At 54.9% G+C, this 19,275-nt stretch overlaps 1 protein-coding gene across 7 annotated transcripts in view; it reads left to right on the forward strand.

Moving 5' to 3' along the window:
- The window catches only part of SPATA20 (spermatogenesis associated 20), a 35,643-nt gene extending 16,960 nt beyond the window's left edge, over positions 1–18,683 (forward strand). For 5 of the 7 annotated variants that reach the window (XM_008177542.4, XM_065563505.1, XM_008177543.4 and 2 more), the window contains 2 exons: positions 4,369–4,449; positions 16,839–18,683. In XM_008177542.4, coding sequence (XP_008175764.2) covers positions 4,369–4,449; positions 16,839–17,009 — 252 coding nt within the window. In that variant the 3' untranslated portion in view covers positions 17,010–18,683. Of the gene's footprint in view, positions 1–4,368; positions 4,450–7,773; positions 7,982–16,838 lie in introns of all 7 variants that reach the window. The other 2 variants (XR_010591882.1, XR_006173898.2) reach the window with 1 other exon arrangement.
- Positions 18,684–19,275: the final 592 nt, after the last annotated feature.

Below are 19,275 nucleotides of genomic sequence, written 5' to 3' on the forward strand. Positions count from 1 at the left end.
AGCCCTCTTTGGAGCACTGTCCCAGCCCTGGTGAATGGCAGAGTCAGACGAAAGCGCTCCGTGTGGGTGGTAAGAACATGCCTGTCATCCTTGTCCTTAACCGGCTTTAGGATCGAATGCAGGTCATGGGCAGAGCAGGGGCAGAGTCCCTCCCTCCCGCTTTCCCTTGCTTTAATTGTGCAGCTCTTTGCGCTGCTGCGTTGCTTCGTTCCAAGCCAGCTCTTACAAGGGAGAATCCCACAGTGCTGGGAGGTGACAGCACAAGGCAGAGGGGCTGAGGTCTGCCTGGACTTGGCTTCTGAAGGGCTGGCTGGCTGGCTGTGTGTCTTGGCCCATTGTTCCTGCCCCCTTCCAGGTGATTTCTGGGCATCACTGCCCCGTGGAGTGGTTAGGATTCGGGAGCATGGCTGGGTTTGAAGCCCCACTAGGGAGTATTACCCATGCGCTGTGCCGTCTGTCTGCGATTCCAGAGCACCGTACAAGCACTCGTGAAATCCCACAGCTCCCACGCAAGGGACCACCATCCCCAGTCCACAGCAGGCGGACACTGAGTCCCAGAGTGGGGAAGACACGACAAACCAGGAATTCTACCCTCTAAACACGAGCCAGGCATCCTCTCAGCCTAAACCCCGAGCCCCTCTGTGCAGACAGGGGTCCTCAGGCATCCCTCTCCACTGTCAGATCACCAGAGGTGAGGGAGGGCAGAGTCTGAATTGCTGGGGGCTTGTGCGGGAAGCTGTGCAGGCTTAGTCCCAATTGCTGGTGTCCTTGTTGCCCTGGACCAGCTGGGTGGCGAGGCTGCCGCTCCCCGGCGGAGGCACATTGGTTTGTGGCTGGTGGCATGTGCCCTGGGGAAGGGATGGGGTTCTCTGCCTGGCAGCTCCTGTGGGGATATTAGGGTGTATAGGGCTGTGGGACATACCCTTCCATCCCGCAGAGAGCCCCCGGGGAGGGAGGGGAGAGAGCTGTGCCCTTCGGAGCCCCCAGTGGCTGGAGCGTGCGTGCAGCCACTGGCCACGGCTTCCCCGTTCGGGAACAGCTGGTGGCAATTCTGCTGGGTGTATCCCCAGGGGTCGGATTAGGCTGGTACTGTAAGCGACTGACTAGGAGTGACTCTGAAATCGCCCCGTGACCATTCCATGAACTCCTTTGCTTCTCCATCTGTTTCTGGTTGGTTTGGTCCTTTGCAGGCTTTCTACTCTCTGCCTTCAGGCAGACTAGATGGGTGAGAGGGGAGGGGCGAGGCGGAGACGAATGAATCACAAGGATGAGCGAGCCCATAGCACGGGGGATCCCAAAATGCTGCTTACCGCAGGGGAAGGAAAAGGTCATTTCCCCATCACTGACATGCAGCCACCTCTGGGGTGCCACACGACAGCAGGGAGAAAGCACTCAGCATCACTACAAAGCGGTTTGGGACAGGAAGTAAAGAACAATTGAAACAGCACGAATCCAGTCAGCTGACTTAGTTGCCTTCCTCTCTCCGCAGTTCCTTGTGTCCCTCTGCTTTCTGATACATAGGCCCTACCTAGACTTGTCCCTTGCCATGGTCCGTCTGATACCCCCGGTCTCTGATACCCCCTGGCCTCCCCGGTCTCTGATATCCCCTGGCCTCTGATACCCCCTTCCTGCCCCTCCACTCCGCTGGTCTGCCTCTCCCTTGGTATCTGTCATATTCCCTTCCCACCCCGCCCCTCCCCTGGTCTGCCTCTCCCCTGGTATCTGTCATATTCCCTTCCCGCCCCTCCCCTCCCCTGGTCTGCCTCTCCCCCGGTTTCTGTCATACCCCCTGCCCACCACTCCCCTCCCCTGGTCTCTCCGATACCCTGCCCGCCCCTCATCCGTTCTCTCCCGGAGATCTCTGACAAGGGGCAGGGCAGACAGGTGAGCTAGCTAGGCTGGGTGAGGGCTGAGTATTGCCCTTCCAAAGGGCAGAACAGGCTGCTGAGCCCTGATGTGCTCGTGTCACGCCCCAGGTTAGTGTGCAGGAGACGCCTCCTTGCTGAGCAGGCTGAGAGCAGAGGGCGCATGCGTGTGTACACGGGCATCAAGTCAGTCTTGGCTGACCCCACCCCCAGTCTGTCTGCCACCCCCGCTTGGCTCGCTTGTAATGCTTAGAAGAAGAACCTGGGGCTGCTAATTCACTGTAGGTCAAGAGAGCCTATTCCCGCAGGGTGGGAGCAGGGGGAGCCGTCGCTCGTGGGGTCACACTGACCCGGCAGCAAGCACACAGGAGAGGCGAGCAAAAGGCAGTGCCCCTCGCTCCAGGGTATCCTGCCTTTCTTAATGACAGCGGCTTGGATCCCCGCCTCCTGCCTGCTCTGTGCTGATGCAGTTCAACACCCAGCCTTGGCGCACAGGTCCCCCACCCCCCACTCAGGGGTTTTGGTCGCCCTAGGTCCACCCCAGAGCCCACATCCCTACTGCAGTCAGTCATGGGGAGTGAGCCCCCTTCTCCCCCAGCGTTATCCCCTCCCTCTCTCTGCCTGTCTCCACTCCCGCTGGAATTCAATGCAGCCTTCGAATGGGCTAGCAAATCCCGCCCAGACCCGCTGCTCCCAAGCTGGGGACGCTGCTGCAGGGCCCAGCGCAGCGGGCGGCTCTTAGGGCAGCTCCGGCTACAGTGCCATGACCCTAATGGGGATTTACACAGGGCTCTGCCTCTGGTCCCCAAGCATTTCATCCGTGCCAGTCACGCACCTAGCGCCTAGAGGCTGCGGTGATGGGCACGCTTGAAAATCAGCGACAGAGAAAGATTCCTATAGAGCAGATGCTCTCACAAAACTGGGTGACTAGGCAACAAAATGGCAGATGATATTCAATGTTGATAAATGCAGAGTAATGCACATTGGAAAACATAGTCCCAACTATACATAGAAAATGATGGGATCTAAATTAACTGTTACCACTCACAAAAGAGATCGTGGAGTCATTGTGGATAGTTCTCCGAAAACATCTACTCAGTGGGCAACAGCAGTCAGAAAATCCAACAGAACGTTGGGAATCATTAGGACAGGGATAAATAATAAGACAGAAAATATCATGTTGCCTCTATATAAATCCATGGTATGCCCCACATCTTGAATACTGTGTGCAGATGTGGTGGCCCCATCTCAAAAAAGATATATTGGAATTAGAAAAGGTTCAGAAAAGGGCAACAAAAATGATTACGGGTATGGAACAGCTTCCGTGTGAGGAGAGATTAATAAGTGGGATTTTTCAGCTTGGAAAAAGAGACGACTAAAAGGGGATATGATAAAGGTCTTTAAAATCATGACTGGTGTGGAGAAAGTAAATAAGGAAGTGTTATTTACTCCTTCTCATAACACAAGAAGTAGGGGCCATCAAATGAAGTTAATAGGCAGCAGGTTTAAAACAAACGAAAGGAAGTATTTCTTCACACAACGCACAGTCAACCTGTGGAACTCCTTGCCAGAGGATGTTGTGAAGGCCAAGACACTAACAGGGCTCAAAAAAGAACTAGATAAATTCATGGAAGATGGGTCCATCACTGGCTATTAGCCAGGATGGGCAGGGATGGTGTCCCTAGCCTCTATTTGCCAGAAGCTGGGAATGGGCGACAGGATGGATCACTTGATGATTACCTGTTCTGTTCATTCCCTCTGGGGCATGTGGCATTGGCCACTGTCAGAAGACAGGACACTGGGCTCGATGGATCTTTGGTCTGACCCTGTATGGCCGTTCTTATGTTATTTTCTCCCATCTCCATCTGGCCTGCACACCCTACCCCACCTTACGGTGTGATCCTGCCCGGCTAAGCCAAGCCAACGCTAGCATGCGGGAACCCAAGGTTCAGTGCAGTCATGTTGATGATTCAGTAGGGGACGCCCTCCCCTTGAGTCAGCACTGAACCAGTGTCCCCGCAGCCCCGTGCTAAGAGGCCCTTTGCCAGTGACGGTGCTGTCTGTCAGGTGAGACGTACAATTAGAGCCCTGTTCTCTTGTGCTCAGTGATGCCCCCGGGCTCTTTGTGCGTGGTGACCCCAGTTTCCTGGCCAGATTCTATCTTGGAATTATATTCTGTGACTCAGAGTCCTCCTGCAGGTTCAGTTGAATGAGACGTTTCTCGTGGCTGGCCCGAAATGTTTGCGGTAGTGTTGCTGAGCGCTGTTAAACAGCTGCTTTGTTCCGCCCCAAAAGTGGCTGCATTTCAATGGTGGGGGAAGCGATCCCTGAATAGTTTGTCGGTTGGTTCCTAGGCAAAGCGCTTTGGGATCCTGTGAGTGAGAGGGAAGAGCCAGTGGAGCAGATCTGCAGCTGGTGTAAACAGACTTGGGGAGCCGGCCTGACGTGGGTGGGCTTTACAGCCTGTTTCCATTCACCTTTGCATTCCTTTCTTTGCGGACAGGTCGTTATCTGCGGCGCCCCAGAAGGAGAAGATACTAAAGATCTGCTCCGCTGTGTCCACTCCGTCTTCGCTCCAAACAAGGTACCCTCTCCACAACCTGCCAGAGGGGCACACAGGCTGGTTCTGCTTCCCTGCCTCTCTTCACACCTGGCGGTGGCTCTCTGCAGCCTGCTGGATTCCTGATGCTCTTTCTCCCCACCCACTCTTCCCCCTATCCATCCCCGCCTCTCTTTTAAAGGGGTGCCCTACTTTCCCCACACACCTTCCAAATGCTGTGCCTTGTTTATCAGCTTGGGAGGCAGGGACCATGAATGCCACTCCCCGGGCACCTCTCCTGACACAGAGAAATGGCCGCAGAGGCTCTTTCTGTCAGCCCGTTCCCGGGAAATGAATTGTTACAACGCAGCGTATGTGTTTACATGGGGCTCCCAGAGAGAGACACTTGTTCCAGGGCGGACGTAGCCGGCTTGGCTGTCAACACTGAATTGCACATGTATCTAGGTTACTGAACTCAGCAACACAACTTCTGCCTGGAAATGCAACATCTTCTTCGCTCCCCGCCCCACGGCCTCAACTGGAACCCTGCAAACTCCCCCAGAAGCTCCTCTGATCCCTTAGTTCAGATCCCTGGTGTGCCAGGAACCCCCCTCCCCACCCCCGAGCCTAATGTCCTCTTCCAGCCATTCGAATCCCCAAACCTCCCTTAGATCCTCCCTCAGCCCCAGCCTCCGAGACCAAGATCCATGCATCCACTCTCAGGTCCAGGAGTTCCCATGAGCCCAGTGCCGCCCCCATTTTCCTCGCCCCCAAGTGCCTTGTGCTGTCCGTGCTATGGGCTGAGGGCAGTCAGCTCTGCGCGGCACAGTTGCCTTGGGCATGGGGGTTTGTCATTCACCCGCATGTTGGATGCAATCCCTTTAGATGTTAAACAAGCCCCTGGCGCGTGGCTGTTCCTTGCAGTTAGCGGTGACTGTATTTTAAGGCATTCCCCTGTGGAGGATGAGCAGAGGTATAACATCTTCCCATCGCTCACCTCGTGTTCTGCTCTCCCAGTGGAACGGAATTGATTCGTCACTCCTGATTAGGGCTGTGTGGCTCTGCCGGCCCCGGCGTGGCTGGGAAGGAGCACAGAGCACCCCGGTTGGGGGCCGGAGGAGCTGCAGCGTTGCTGTCTGGGGATGGGAGTGGAGCTGTCGGATTGCCGTGGAAGAGGCAGAAATCCCTCCGAACAGCGTGACAGCTGGACCCCGTGGCAGCTGTCACATTCAGCCGGCAATGTCTCTGCCCCTTTGATTGACAGCTTGCTTACTTGGTAACATGTCGAGCTGAACGAAACAGGGCAGAAGAGAAGGGATGGGGTCAGTGCCAAAGGAGAAGAAAGTTCGTAGCTGTGAACAGCTGGACCGGGTTCATCTCTGACAGCAGCAGTTCAGAACCTTAATGCCAGGAGTCACGCCCAGCCGCACGCTGGAGCGCTAGTGCCAGGAGTTGCATGCCCAGCCACACGCCGGAGCACTAGTGCCAGGAGTCACACGCCCAGCCGCACGCTGGAGCGCTAGTGCCAGGAGTTGCATGCCCAGCCACACGCCGGAGCACTAGTGCCAGGAGTCACACGCCCCGCCGGATGCCGGAGCGCTAATGCCAGGAGTTGCATGCTCAGCTTCACACCGAAGCGCTAGTGCCAGTAGTTGCATGCCCAGCCACACACCAGAGCACTAGTGCCAGGAGTCACATGCCCAGCCAGATGCCGGAGCACTAGTGCCAGGAGTCACATGCCCAGCCGGATGCCGGAGCACTAGTGCCAGGAGTTGCATGCTCAGCTGCACACCGGAGCACTAGTGCCAGGTGTCACACGCCCAGCCACACACCAGTGCACTAGTGCCAGGTGTCACACGCCCAGCCACACACCAGTGCACTAGTGCCAGGTGTCGCACGCCCAGTTGCACACCTGAGCACTAGTGCCAGGAGTCACACGCCCAGTTGCACACCTGAGCACTAGTGCCAGGAGTCACACGCCCAGTTGCACGCCTGAGCACTAGTGCCAGGAGTCACACGCCCAGCCGCACACCAGAGCACTAGTGCCAGGAGACGCATGCCCAGCCGCACACCGGAGCGCTAGTGCCAGGAGTTGCATGCCCAGCTGCACACCGGCACACTAGTGCCAGGAGTCGCACACCCAGCCGGATGCCGGAATGCTAGTGCCAGGAGTCGCACACCAGAGCGCTTGTGCCAGTTGTCGCATGCCCAGCCACATGCCTGAGCACTAGTGCCAGGAGTCACACGCCCAGCCGCACACCGGAGCACTAGTGCCAGGAGTCACACACCCAGCCGGATGCCAGAGCGCTAGTGCCAGGTGTCGCATGCCCAGCCGCACGCCTGCGCACTAGTGCCAGGAGTCACACGCCTGTCCTAGGAGCTCTCCTTGCACCTCTGCTACAACACACTTGCTCTCTGTATTGCTCCTCGTAAGAGCCCTGATGTGTTAACAGGCTGGTTCAACTCAGTAAGATCAGTCACTGTGCACATCATAGCCCTGCAATGATCCCAGTGAAGTGAATAGACCCTCAGCAGTGCCCGCAGGATCTCAGTCTGGCCCGGTGTATGTGTCTGGCAGGACCCCGCAGCCGTGATGCTCTCTGCAATGGCTTTGGTGCAGCCCATCACTGCCCCGCAATCTCTCCCTGGCTCCCTGGACCCCAGCCAGTCACTGGCTCCTGTAAGTGACTCTGGTCTGTGTCTGTAGCAGCCCCGTCATCTCCTGGCCTTTCTTCCCTGCGCGGGATGGTCGCCGTCCATTCTACACAACAGCCCTGTGCCCCTCCCTGGGATCTGCCTCAAGAGCTAATGTAGGCAGCACGGATACGTGCCAGGGAAGAGTCAGCCTGGATTTACTCAGGGCTGCAGCGGCTTGAGGGCCTCCGGGGTGGGAGGTTGCAGCAGTGGAAAGTGGGGTTCTTGCGGGGAGCCAGTGGGTGGTGCTGGCTGAGCGTCGGGTGTGACGCAAGGTGGCTGGGCATGCACAGGTTCCGCTGCAGGCTGGGCTGCCTCACAGGGGTGGGTGGAGGCAACCCCAGAGTGTGCCCTCCCTTGGGATGAATCCCCTGTGGGCAAAGGAGGTGGGGAGGTGTAATGAAGGGAACGTGGCTCCTGGTTGCCCAGAGCCTGTTCTTCTCCTGCTGGCTCCAGCATCTCTCTGGTGCTGGCTTCATGACAGGCTGGCCTGTCCCATGGCTCCAGTGTGCCCTGGGCCAGTCCTTGTTCTGCTCGCGGGGTCTCTTTCCTCCCTCTCTCCCTTGGAAGGATTAAAGCCAGTGACCCACTTTGCCGGAATTGAACGTACTGTGTTGGCAGCGGGAGGCTGAGTCCTCTGGTGCCACTGTTAATAAATTGCTCCCTGTTCAACAGCTGTGCCAGCCTTTGTTCTCTGCAACCTGAGCAGGTTCTGCGAGCGGGACTCGGACGACAAACCGACCGGGGAGCGCGAGCAAATCAAATGGCAAGGAAATTCACTTCCTTTCTAGCTGTTTAATTCAATTGCCTCCAACTGCAGCACGGAGCTTTGGAAGCCAAAGCCCAGCTGTTCGAGACATTCACTCCAGCACTGCAGAGATAGGTGAGGGAATATCTCTTGCTCCTCTTGGTACGGGCGATGGAAACTCCCTAAAAGTGGGAGGGCCACCTACGCCCAAACCGTGACCCCACCTGCCCCGCCCCCTTTCCTCTATGGCACCACCCCTTAGCCCGAGGCCCCGCCCCATGCCACCCCTTCCCTCTGAGGCCCCACACCCATGCTGCCCCTTATCCCCAAGGTTCTGCTCCTGTGCCGCCTCTTCCCCCCAAGACCCTGGCCTCCGCTCGCTCCTCCTCTTTCCCCCCCTCCCCCCATTCCAGTGCCCCTGCCTCTTGGGTTTGCCTTCCCCGCAGTACCAGGCAGGAAAGAGCAGGAGGAAGATTGGTCCCTTGAATGGGTTTCACGTCAGAGCCTGGACTTGTGGAGATAGTTAAAATACCAAAGTGTGGGCTCCTTGGCAACCGCCCGAGCATTCCATGTTTGGCCTAGTCTCTGGGGTTGTCAAAGGATTGTGGGCTGTGACCTCAGAGGATTGTGGGATTGGGAGCAGGGTAAGAAACCACAGCTGGTTTTTGGCTGATGAGCGGAGGAAGGTTGAGAATTTTTTGCCCAATTGTTTGTCGGCCACAACTATTAGTGCATGAAGAACCCAGCAGCCATCTCTGTTTTTAGCAGATCGGTTAGCAGAACCAGAGCAGGTGCCCTCCCCCGCTCCTTTAACAACAGCTGTTGTTCTTGTGCTCCTGTTGATCTCCTGGAGCCTTCCCTTTTCCTGCCTTATAGAAAAGAGCCTGAGCAGGGTTGCACCTGGTGATGGATTTGGGTTATCCTCTTTGTGGTTTCATCTGACTCCGGTCCTGCCAATGGATATTGAATTAAATGACATGCTAGTGTCCTGTTGCATGGTTTCCATTTGGTTCCTAGTGAAAATTGTGGCACTAAAAGGCTCCTTCCCTATTCCTCTAAATAAACGTTGCCTCTGACATGACGTGTTATTTCCCTGTTGTTGCATCACACCCCAGTCTCTAGAATCACTTTGCAGAATGCAGGAAGAAATAACTTACTTTGGAGTCTTTCCATGTGTCTATAAAAGAGTCCAGTAAAAAGAGCAGAGAAGCCCTGGAGACTGACTGACTGGTAAACCAGAGACAAGGACAGCCTCAGCAGAGAGACGGCTGTGCTTTGAAATGAACTTTCAGTGCTTTTTAGAACAGCCAGGTATGAGTTGCTAGTTCCTGAGCACAGCCAGTGAAGAGAACAATGGCATTGTTGAGATGCAAGCAGAGGAATGGGCAGCGGCCTTGTGTCACTCAGGATATAAACAATGACATGTAGGAGAACACACAGGAAATGACAACAGCCTGTTGAACAGGAAGTGAAATGTGACATCATCAGGATGGGGAGCTGACTTGTCGATCGTGTCATTCGTAGCACTATGCGGAGGACGGAAACTCTGTTTCAGGAGGATTACGAGATTTTGAAATTTGGTTTAAGTTCTACGCCGAACAAAATGCAAAAATTTCAGAGTTCTCCATGAAGAAAAGCTTCATTTCAGATCAGTCGAAACGTTTTGTTTCTATTTCGATTTGAATTTCATAATCTCTAATAAAATTCAAAATTTAAAAATGTTGAAGCAAAAAGTTGTTCCCGGGTAAATAATCAAAACTTTTTGTTTTGAGAACGTCGAAACGGGATTCTTTGATGTTGGCGGAACTTTTTCCCAGATTTTTCTCCACAATGAAATTTCTATGAAATCAACGTGATTTTGTGAAGCGTTTTGATTTTGAGGGAACTTCATTTCCCAGTGGAAAATGGTTCCGTCCAAGGTCTTCTGACTGCCAAGACTGTAACAGGGTTCAAAAAAGAACTAGATAAGTTCATGGAGGATAAGTCCATCAATGGCTATTAGTCAGGATGGGCAGGAATGGTGTCCCTAGCCTCTGTTCACCAGAAGCTGGGAATGGGCGACGGGATGGATCACTTGATGATTACCTGTTCTGTTAATTCCCCCTGAAGCACCTGGCATTGGCCACAGTCGGAAGACAGGATACTGGGCTAGACGGACCTTGGGTCTGACCCAGTCTGGACATCCTTATTAGTTGGGGATGTGAGAGGGGCTCTTGTCAGTTTTCCATAGGGATGGGCCTAACCAGAACCCTGGATTCCAACCCGCCTGAAGCTTGGGAAAATTTGGATCAGAACATCTCAAGTTACACAGACCAGGGTCCACTCTCCCGGTGCTGGTGTCTTCAGCGAGCGAGTACCGTGCCCTGCTCAGCCTATCTATAATGGACAGGATGTCAGAGGCCTGCACCCGTCCTGGTGATAGCTGCCTCTCTCTCTCTGTTGTCTCCGGGGCCTGGGGTGAGAGATCCTGTCTCTTCCACGTGTAATTGAGTCTGACAAGGAGACAGAGCTGCTGAACACAAGCACCTCCTGGATTGTCGTACTAGGGCTTACCTGCCCCCTCGCATTTTGGTTAACCGGGGCTGAAAGCAGAAGAATCGGAGCTGAAGTGTCCTGAGTCTCCTGTGAGTCGCTACCTCGGAGCTGCGGCCAGAGCAGGAGCCAGGCGCAGCGTCTCTGCTGCCACTGGAGGGAGGGGGCAGCTCTGTCCTTGCTGCAGCTGAGAGGTTAAGTGCGCAGGAAACTCCAGGCAGGAGCCCGAAGAAAGATGCCTCCATGCTGCTGGGTCCCATGGATGCAACAGGGTTTGCTGCTGCTGGGGCTTTTGACACACTGTGCTGCTGAGAGGTGCCAGGCTGTCAGCCCTAGGGCTGGCGTCCTCTCTGTGCCCAGAATCGGCAGTGCAGGCAGCAGCAGTCCAAGCCCCCCCACGCCATCCTGCCCGTGTGCCTCTGGTGTGACCTGCAGAAACCCACCTCTGAGGACGAGAGAAGTGCTGCTAACTCAGTCTCCACGGCTCCCAGGTCACCACAGGAACTGGACTGAGACCATCAACTCATTTCCCAGCCACTTCCAGTCATTACCAGCCGGGGCTGGGTTCAGCAGAATGACCTGGCAGTGAAAGGCTCTGAGAGATTTAATGATGGGATGTTATTTGCAGACTCAAGGGGCCTGTCTCTCCCCTGCCCACTAGAGGGGGACAGAGCGCTAGGTTACACTTGCACCTCAGGCCGTCTCTGGCCCCCATGCAAATGCTACCAAGGGGTGCAGTCCGTGCCCACTTGCACCAGTCTCCGTGCCTGCCCCAAGTACAGGGCAAGGAGAACCAGCCCCAGGAGAGTTCCCGCAGGGAGGATAAAGCTAGTCCAGGGTACAGGCTTGCCTTGAAGTGGGAGCAGAGTCCCAGGGTCATCCAGGGAGTGGGCTGGAGGGCTCCATTCTCCCCAGGGCAAGCAGGGAGCGTGAGCTCTGTGGAACCCACCAGGGAGCATGGTCGAGTGTGGGGCGGGCGAATCCAGAAGGGCTGGAGCTGGGGCACCGTTGGCTGGGGGATTTCAGCACGGCTTCCCCCTGGGATCCCTGGATGTGCCTGGCAGCGCTGCCGCCTCTCCGGCCTGCTTCCCGTCCTCTTTGTGCGGAGCCCGTTACGCGCCTTGGCAGTTAACTGGCTCTTTTTCCCCGGCTGCCCACCTCAGCTAAAGGAGAGGAGGGGCAAAGCCTTCAGCCACACTGCTCAGTATTTGGACAGGTTCAGACACCGGGACCCCAGAGCAACTTCCCTGTCCAACGAGACGCGTGGCAGCCTGGGCCCAAACTGCCTTTTCCCCCCACCAGAGGCCGCTCGCCCAAAGCTCATCACAGGCGTCTCCACCCATTCCGGGTCCCTGCCCACCGCACTCCATTTCTCCACCCCTCTCTCGCTCTGGAGACGGCGGGGCTCTGGGGAGCAGCTGTGTCTGGAGTTTAAGAGACGTCAACGCGACGCCCCCGCCCGCCCACCCATTGCTGGCAGGCTGCTGGGGGCTAGCCTCGGCTGCATTGATGTAATTAACTAGGTCGTTCCAGTAATTAATTCCTCGCAAACATCACAGCGAAATCCTTGCCGTAGTGAAAAAACAGCATTGAGATTGAGAGAGCTGGTGAATTTACATTGGCTACCAGTGTTGGGGGTTGGGGGGACACCCGGGGCAAGAAAGCAGCCATTGGTCTGTGAGGAGGGAGGAATCAGTGAGTGCCGCAGAAGGACATGTTCATTTAACCCTTTGCTGTGCTGAGCTGGGGTAACAGGGACCCACGCCTGGAATCTCAGGCCTGTCATTTTATATGGTGACATTTCAGGGAAAGGTGCATGATAACCAGGGGTTAATAGCGGTAGCATCCTTCGTTTATCTAGCATCTTTCATCCTTTAGACACTTCACCAACTGATGGAAGATGTAGGGCCTGAAGGCTCACTTCTCCTCCCCTCCAAAGTGCAGCCTACTCTGGGGCAGAGCATGGCATCTCTTTAGCAGCCATCAGCAATGCTACCCGGCAGCTTGGGAACAAGAAGTGAAGCAGAAAACTATACAACTTAGGCTATGGTTACACTAGAGAGTTTACAGCTTACAACCCTTGGTTGTAGTGAGCCGGGAGTCATGCACCCTGTTCCTGACCTGCCGCTGATTTGCATTGTGACCCTGGGCAGGTCATTTCCCTGCTTTGTGGCTCAGTTTCCCCCACCCCAGAGAATGTGTCCTTTACCCGCTGTGACGCTTGCTCTTAGAGTCACCCCCACTCTTGTAACACGCGTTGAGCTCAAAGGAAGCTGCATCTGTGCAGTTCTTGCCGTTACTCTTTCAAGGGTCCCTGCATTCAGTAGGCCAGGGGGTCTCGGGCTGCCCCATGTGGTTGTGTGGCTCTTATTGTGCTCTCTGAAAGAGGTGGATGAGCCCTTCATTGAAGTCTCCTCTGACTCTGAAGGTGGACTAGGCTTGTGGGGCTCTTGCTGATTGGCTAGAAGGGGGGAGTCCAGATTTTACCTGTGAGCTGCAGTCCTCCTTGCACTGCCCCTCTGAGAACATGCCCTGGATTCCCCACTCTCCGGGCCAGCAGGGGCTGGTGGACTGGGGAGGAAAGAGACGTTGGTGTCTTCTCCTCCTAATCTTGCCCAGTGCTAGGGGCCGAGGGCAGTGTCCTGACGGTGGCAGGCAGATTTCAGTCACTGCCAGAGGCCTGGCACGGGCGGGGGCCTGAGCCTGCTCCTGGGTTAATTCCCTGGCCTGCTAATGGCCTGCGGGGTAATTATGAAGGATTTCATTATCTCCTCTTCCACGGAGCGCGAGCGCGCCGGCCCTGCTTTGTCCTGGCCCAGCCAGAGGACCTCAGGGAGGCTGTGAGAAAATGAATAATGAATATCAGATTGGATATGAATTGGTAATTAATCACTCCTGGAATTAATTCCAGACAAAGCCAGTGGGGCACTGGGGGGAGGCGGTAGGGGGGTGGGAGAGAAAGGATGCCCATTCTGAGCTGGAGCCAGGGACAGGGGAGGGGGCCCTGCCAGCCAGGGAGGGGGCAGCTAGCTCCAGGCCCCTGTGGAAGAGATGGGAGCAGGCTGAATGGGAAGCGCCCTGGGAGAGAGAGATGGTCCGTAAGAGGGCAGCAGCGGCTGCTGTGTGACGAGGGGACCTGCCGCCCAGATGGAGGGGACTGGGGCAGGACAGCTGTTGGGGTGAGGGCGGGAGTTTGGGGCATGTCAGAGAGGACAGTGCGGGGGAGACTAGCCGGGTCTGTGCGGAGCAGGCTGAGGCCTGGTTGGGAGGAGTCCGGGGCAAGCCTGGGGCTTTAGCAAAGGAGCTAGGAGAGGTGTATGGGTCGCAGGGTTTGAAGCAGGCTTAGTTGGATGTGGGTGGGGCTGTGCTGGTGGGGTGCAGTGTGTGGGATTTTGGGGGAGTTGGTAGGCGGTGGTTGGGGTGGGGAACTGACGTGTGTTGTGTGGAAGCGCAAGTTAGGGTGATGTGTGCAGTGGTTGCTGCTCTAGGGTGTTGTATGTCAGTGCCGGGGAGCAAAGGTATGATCTGTGCTGTGCTTGCTGCATTAGGGTGTGAGGGTTGTGTCAGTGGTTGTGTGTGTGTATGTGTGCTTAAGAACAGATGTGATCCGTGAGGGGGTTGGGGTATGCTATTGCTGGGGAGTGTGTGTGTGTTTAGGGGTTAGTGGTGTGATCAGTGTGATGTGTACGGTTGTATTGGTGTGTCTGTGCTGAGGGGTGTGATCTGTGTGGGGGTTGCTGGGTTAGGGTAATAGGCATTTGTTGGTGTCAGGAGTGTGTCTGTGCTCAGGGGTGTGGGTGTGATCTGTGTGGTGGTTGCTGGGTTAGGGTGGGAGGCTGGGAACTGTGCGGTACCCCTGCTGCCTGGGGCAATGGGGTCCCCTGAGCTGCTGTGGGGGTACCCTGCAGCTCCCAGCAGCCACGGGCAGCAAGGCAGTGGGAGGACGCTGCTGCTCTGAGCCATAAGTGGCGGGGGACCCTGGAGCTCTGGGCCCCCATGGGCGTTGGGGGCCCCCGGAGCTCCCCCCGCAACTGCCCAGCCGTGGGGACCCCGCAGCTCCCCATTTTGTCATGCATATTTTTACTGAAAGTCAGGGACAGGTCATGGGCCTCCTTGAATTTTTCTTTATTGCCTGTGACTTGTCCATGACTTTTACTTAAAATATCCATGACAAAGCCTTAGCTTTAGCCATGAGCCACCAGTGGCAGGGTTGTTGGACAGCCTCCCGGTGTCATTGCATCCTGCACCAGCACTGCTCTGCCCCATGCCCCCTGCCTTTGTCCCCCCTCTGTCTGGCGTGCTGGAAGATTTGTCCCCCTCTCTGGGCTCTGTAGGTGGTGTCGGGGGAAAGGGAGTCAGTGCTGAACATGCAGCCACTGGCCTGAGAGGGGGACTCGGTTATTTAGCGTCTGCCCCAGTTAGGAAATCGTCTCCTTGTCGAATGTCGCAGGGCTCTGAGGGGAGCGTTAACTCTCAGGCCGGCTTGGGTCTGTCTGGGCTGCGGCTCTGACTCCTGCCCGCAGGAAGCTGGCATGGCTTAAAAGAGATTAACGCCGTTTGAGCTCAATTAGAGAAGTGAGTTTGAAGCCTGCTGGGCAGCGGGGGTGTTGCCAGCAGCGCTGTTGATCACAGTTTGTTCGTCGGGTAAACAGGACTTGGGTGGGTTTGCGGCAGAGTTAGTCACTGCCCTAGCACACGGCCCAGCACCACGATGGGCCCCATGCGGCCGCTCCCAGCCGGGAGCCGACAGGGAGGGGTTGTGCAGCTACACATACGAATAAGCATCGAGCACCCGGCCGGGCACCCCCCACTGCACATTGTGCCCCCTGGCGGTACCCCTCATTGCATGCCAGCGCACCCTTGCACAACACACCTCCCTGCACACTTAGCCCTGGGCACTACTGCCCCCTCCATGCCAACCCTGCCCAGGCACCCACACACAGAACACACCGAGCCCACAGGCAGTACCCCTCACTGCACCCTGAGCCCCCAGGCGGTACCCCTCCCTGCACACCGAGCCCCCAGGCGGTACCCCTCCCCTCCCTGCACACCGAGCCCCCAGGCGGTACCCCTCCCTGCACACCGAGCCCCCAGGCGGTACCCCTCCCTGTACACTGAGCCCACAGACAGTACCCCTCCCTGCATGCCAGCCCTTCCATGAACAGCTCCCATCACTGCACACTCAACCTCTCGTGATACTCAGCAGTGCATGCCCAGCCCTCCTCAGGCCCCACCGTCACCACACCAAGCCCTGTGTGACACCCTTCACCGAACGCTGAGCCCTTTCAATGTACCAGCAGGATGGCTTGAGTGGGGGTTGGCAGGGATCAGCACCTTCCAGGGTGGAGCCCTAAATTACCACAGATACAATGAGAGGAGAGTGACATAAGAATGGCCGTACCAGGTCAGACCAAAGGTCCATCTAGCCCAGTATCCTGTCTACTGACAGTGGCCAATGCCAAGTGCCCCAGAGGGAGTGAACCTAACAGGCAATGATCAAGTGATCTCTCTCCTGCCATCCATCTTCATCCTCTGACAGACAGAGGCTAGGGACACCATTCCAATGCAGTGACCTGCATTGAGGAGCTCTGGCCATATGCTCCGATGCTCACTCTGGTCAGGAGGGTGCCGTACATTTCTGTTGCTAAGAGGGGAAAACGGGCATTTAGGCCTCAGGGGAGACACGCACAAGGGGAGGAGGGGTAGCAGGCTGAGTCAGGCAGGATATGCCATGTAGGGGGGGTGCAGGAAAGGGGACAGGGCTAGAAATGGGGCAGTTAGTGGTCCCACATTCTTCTGGCAGCATGGGTTGGTCAGTAGGGCCCAGATCTCTTTGAAATAGAAGCATAGGACTGGAAGGGACCGCAAGAGTCATGTAGTCTAACCCCCTGCCAAGATGCAGGCTTTGTTGCATCCAAACCACCTGAGACAGGTGGCTCTCCAGCCTCCTTTTGAAAACCTCCAGTGAAGGCGTTTCTGTGACCTCCCTAGGCAGTCTGTGCCCTTGGCCTCCTGTTCTTACAGTTAGGAAGTTTTTGCTGAGATTTAATCTCAATCTGCTGTGCTGGAATTTGAACCCATCGCCTCTTGTCCTGCCCCCTGTGGCAAGAGAGAACAACTTTTCTCCATCTTTTTGATGGCAGCCTTTCAAGTAGCTGGCATGTCCCCGCCCCATCTCCTCTCTTCCAAACTAAACATACCCAGTCCCTTCAGCCTTCGAAGAGGTTAGTAAATAGCACCAGTGAAGTGTGTGGGGATGTGATCGAAGGGGCTGTGCTCAGTGAGACATACCCTAAGATCCGTATCTGGTTCTCTTCGCCTTCCATCCTCTCCTCTCCTAGCATGTCTAGGTGTGATGCAGTCAGCACTGGCACTTCCCGCGGGGGGGCCAGGGGAGCTGACTGGGTCTGGACTGTGTTCTCACTCCATCCCTGACCCTCTCCATCTCTGTGTATCCCAGGTTCTGATGCTGGCGGACGGGGACAGCACTGGATTCCTGTACCACCACTTGCCCTTCCTCTCCTCCCTGGAGAGAAAAGAGGGAAAAGCCACTGCTTATCTCTGTGAAAACTTTGCCTGCTCCCTGCCCGTCACCTCCTCCCAGGAGCTGCGCAAGCTGCTGCTGCTGTGAGCTGTCAGCCCGTGGCCTCGCCGTGCACCCTGCCGTCTCGGTGAAGGTGAAAGAAAATAGACTAACGAGAAAGCCGCGGTGACTGTGCACGGACGCAGCGCAGAACTCTGCAATAAAGTCACCTTTTGCCCAAGCCGCCCGCCGGATTGTTCTTAGTGAAACTGACAAGCAGTCACAGCCCTCCATCCCTGCTGGCTCCCCCCGCCCCCATCCGTGAGCAGCTCTGTCTTCTGAGATGGTTTTAGCCCTTGTGTTTCTGTTGTAACAGTGTCTTTCCTCCTCCTCATCAGGAAGACTCACACTCCACAGTTCTCAAGAGCACTGCCCATTGGGGGCAGATTATGATCCCGGCATTCAAATCCCCAGGGACAGGTGCAGTCAGTTCTAATCTGAACCATGCAGTTGAGTCAAATATGAAGAGTCCACATGCAGTGGAATCTAATCATAGCAATGTCCAATCAGGTTGTTCCTTTTCTTATGTAGGTTTGCACCACCCCGGGAGGTGGCATTTTCCCTGTTTATGGGAACTGAGGCACTGCGAGATTCATCTGCCCAGGTTAGACAGGAAGAGCCAGGAATAGAACCCAGGAGCCCTGACTTCCCCTCCCCCTACTCCAATGTTTCTCAACTGGTGGGTTGCGATCCCTGGGAGTGGGGTGGGTGTTGTGTAAGGCAATCCAGGGCGCGGGGCGGAGGCATGGGCAAGGGGAGGCACTGGAAATTTTATTACAAATGAAAACAAAGAAAGTCTCACTCCCTGCACAGCCTCCCCTTTCAATGTCAAGGATTCTCCGTCAGCCGCTCCAAACACACACGCACAAATCAAACAAACAGGTTTATTAGCACTGTTAGCATGAATACAGTTTTACTCATACTTTGATCGTAAATGCAAGGACGGTCACAATATTTTTTTACCTTAAAGAAGGATCTGCCCTTTGAAAAGGCTGCGAAGCACTGCCCTCGTCTAGCCAGTGTCAAGGGGGATGCAGAGGAGTGTCTAGTTGTGAGCAGTCATGCGCAGCAGTGGCTAATTCGAGTGGGCCACAGGCAGTGTGGTCTAATTCAGGGGTCCCTAAACTTTTTTCCCTGTGGCCCACCTGTGCAGCTTCACTAGGCACTGCGGGCCCACTATTAACACCACTATTAACAACTAGGATGATTAGTAATTGTAATTATTACATACAGCTAAACTATAACACTGTAAATAAAGAATTCCCATGTTTCCTTTTCATTTTAATGTAAACAGTTGTAAGGATAGAAATCCCTAGCAATATGCACTCAAAGACCGGCTTTAAGCTCTTCGAAACCAAACAGTTTTAGTAAAGCTACACTTTAAAAAAACACCTTGAGAGCAAAATGTGGTGTTCAAACAGGGCAAACAATGTAGAATTGTATCATGTAAAAACTGAACAATAAGCAACACAACAATGTTAACAAAATTGTTAAAAAACAGTTATTTGTTGATTTTAAACTTTGAACCCTCTATTGTGATTTCAATATTTTTTTTAGTGTAAAATCTGATTTTAGGGTTTTGTAAGTAAAGACTGAACCATACTCTCTACTAATTAAAAAAAATCAAATATTGTACATAAAAATATAAAATAACAGTTCTGTTATAACACACTGAGGCAACAGGTACTCAACCCGTCTGGTAAAAGAGAATCCAAACTTCAAGCATGCCTCATGGTATTTTCTTACCACTTTATTTTTTTGGTTGGCTCATTTTGTGTCACTGTAGATGGTCCAGGACTTTCATCATCTTCTCCACCCGTGCATTCTTCTTCCTTCTGAAAAAGAAATCCAGCCAAGTCAGAGAGAAATACTGCTTGCCATTTTTTTTACAGTTGTAAGTGGCGTCCTGTGTGGACATTGCTAGGTTACCTTGCAGTGAAATGCATCATTGTACTCGCGAGAATTCAACTGGACATATTGCAGCTTGGGTTTTTATAAATAAATGAAGTTGTTTTCTATACTCTGTCCAGCATATACAGCTCAAAACGTTTCATTGCTATAGCTTTTGCTCACATGAGTCGCATGGAGTTAAAGATTTACTAAGAGCTTGACTGGAGAACACAGTTACACTGGCGGACCATGCCGCAGCCCTCAGTTTGGGAACCCCGGGTCTAATTCCCTGTGTCATGGGGCGTTTACTCATGTGCAGTGGGGTCTTTAAGAATCAGTGGTGCAGCCTGCAGCGGCTGCTGGTTTTGGTCCAAGTGGGAGCAAATAGCTCCATTTCCCTCTTGCCACCACTGGGAACCAGCGT

This window comes from Chrysemys picta, chromosome 12 (assembly GCF_011386835.1).
Source record: "Chrysemys picta bellii isolate R12L10 chromosome 12, ASM1138683v2, whole genome shotgun sequence".
Classification (NCBI taxonomy): domain Eukaryota; kingdom Metazoa; phylum Chordata; order Testudines; family Emydidae; genus Chrysemys; species Chrysemys picta.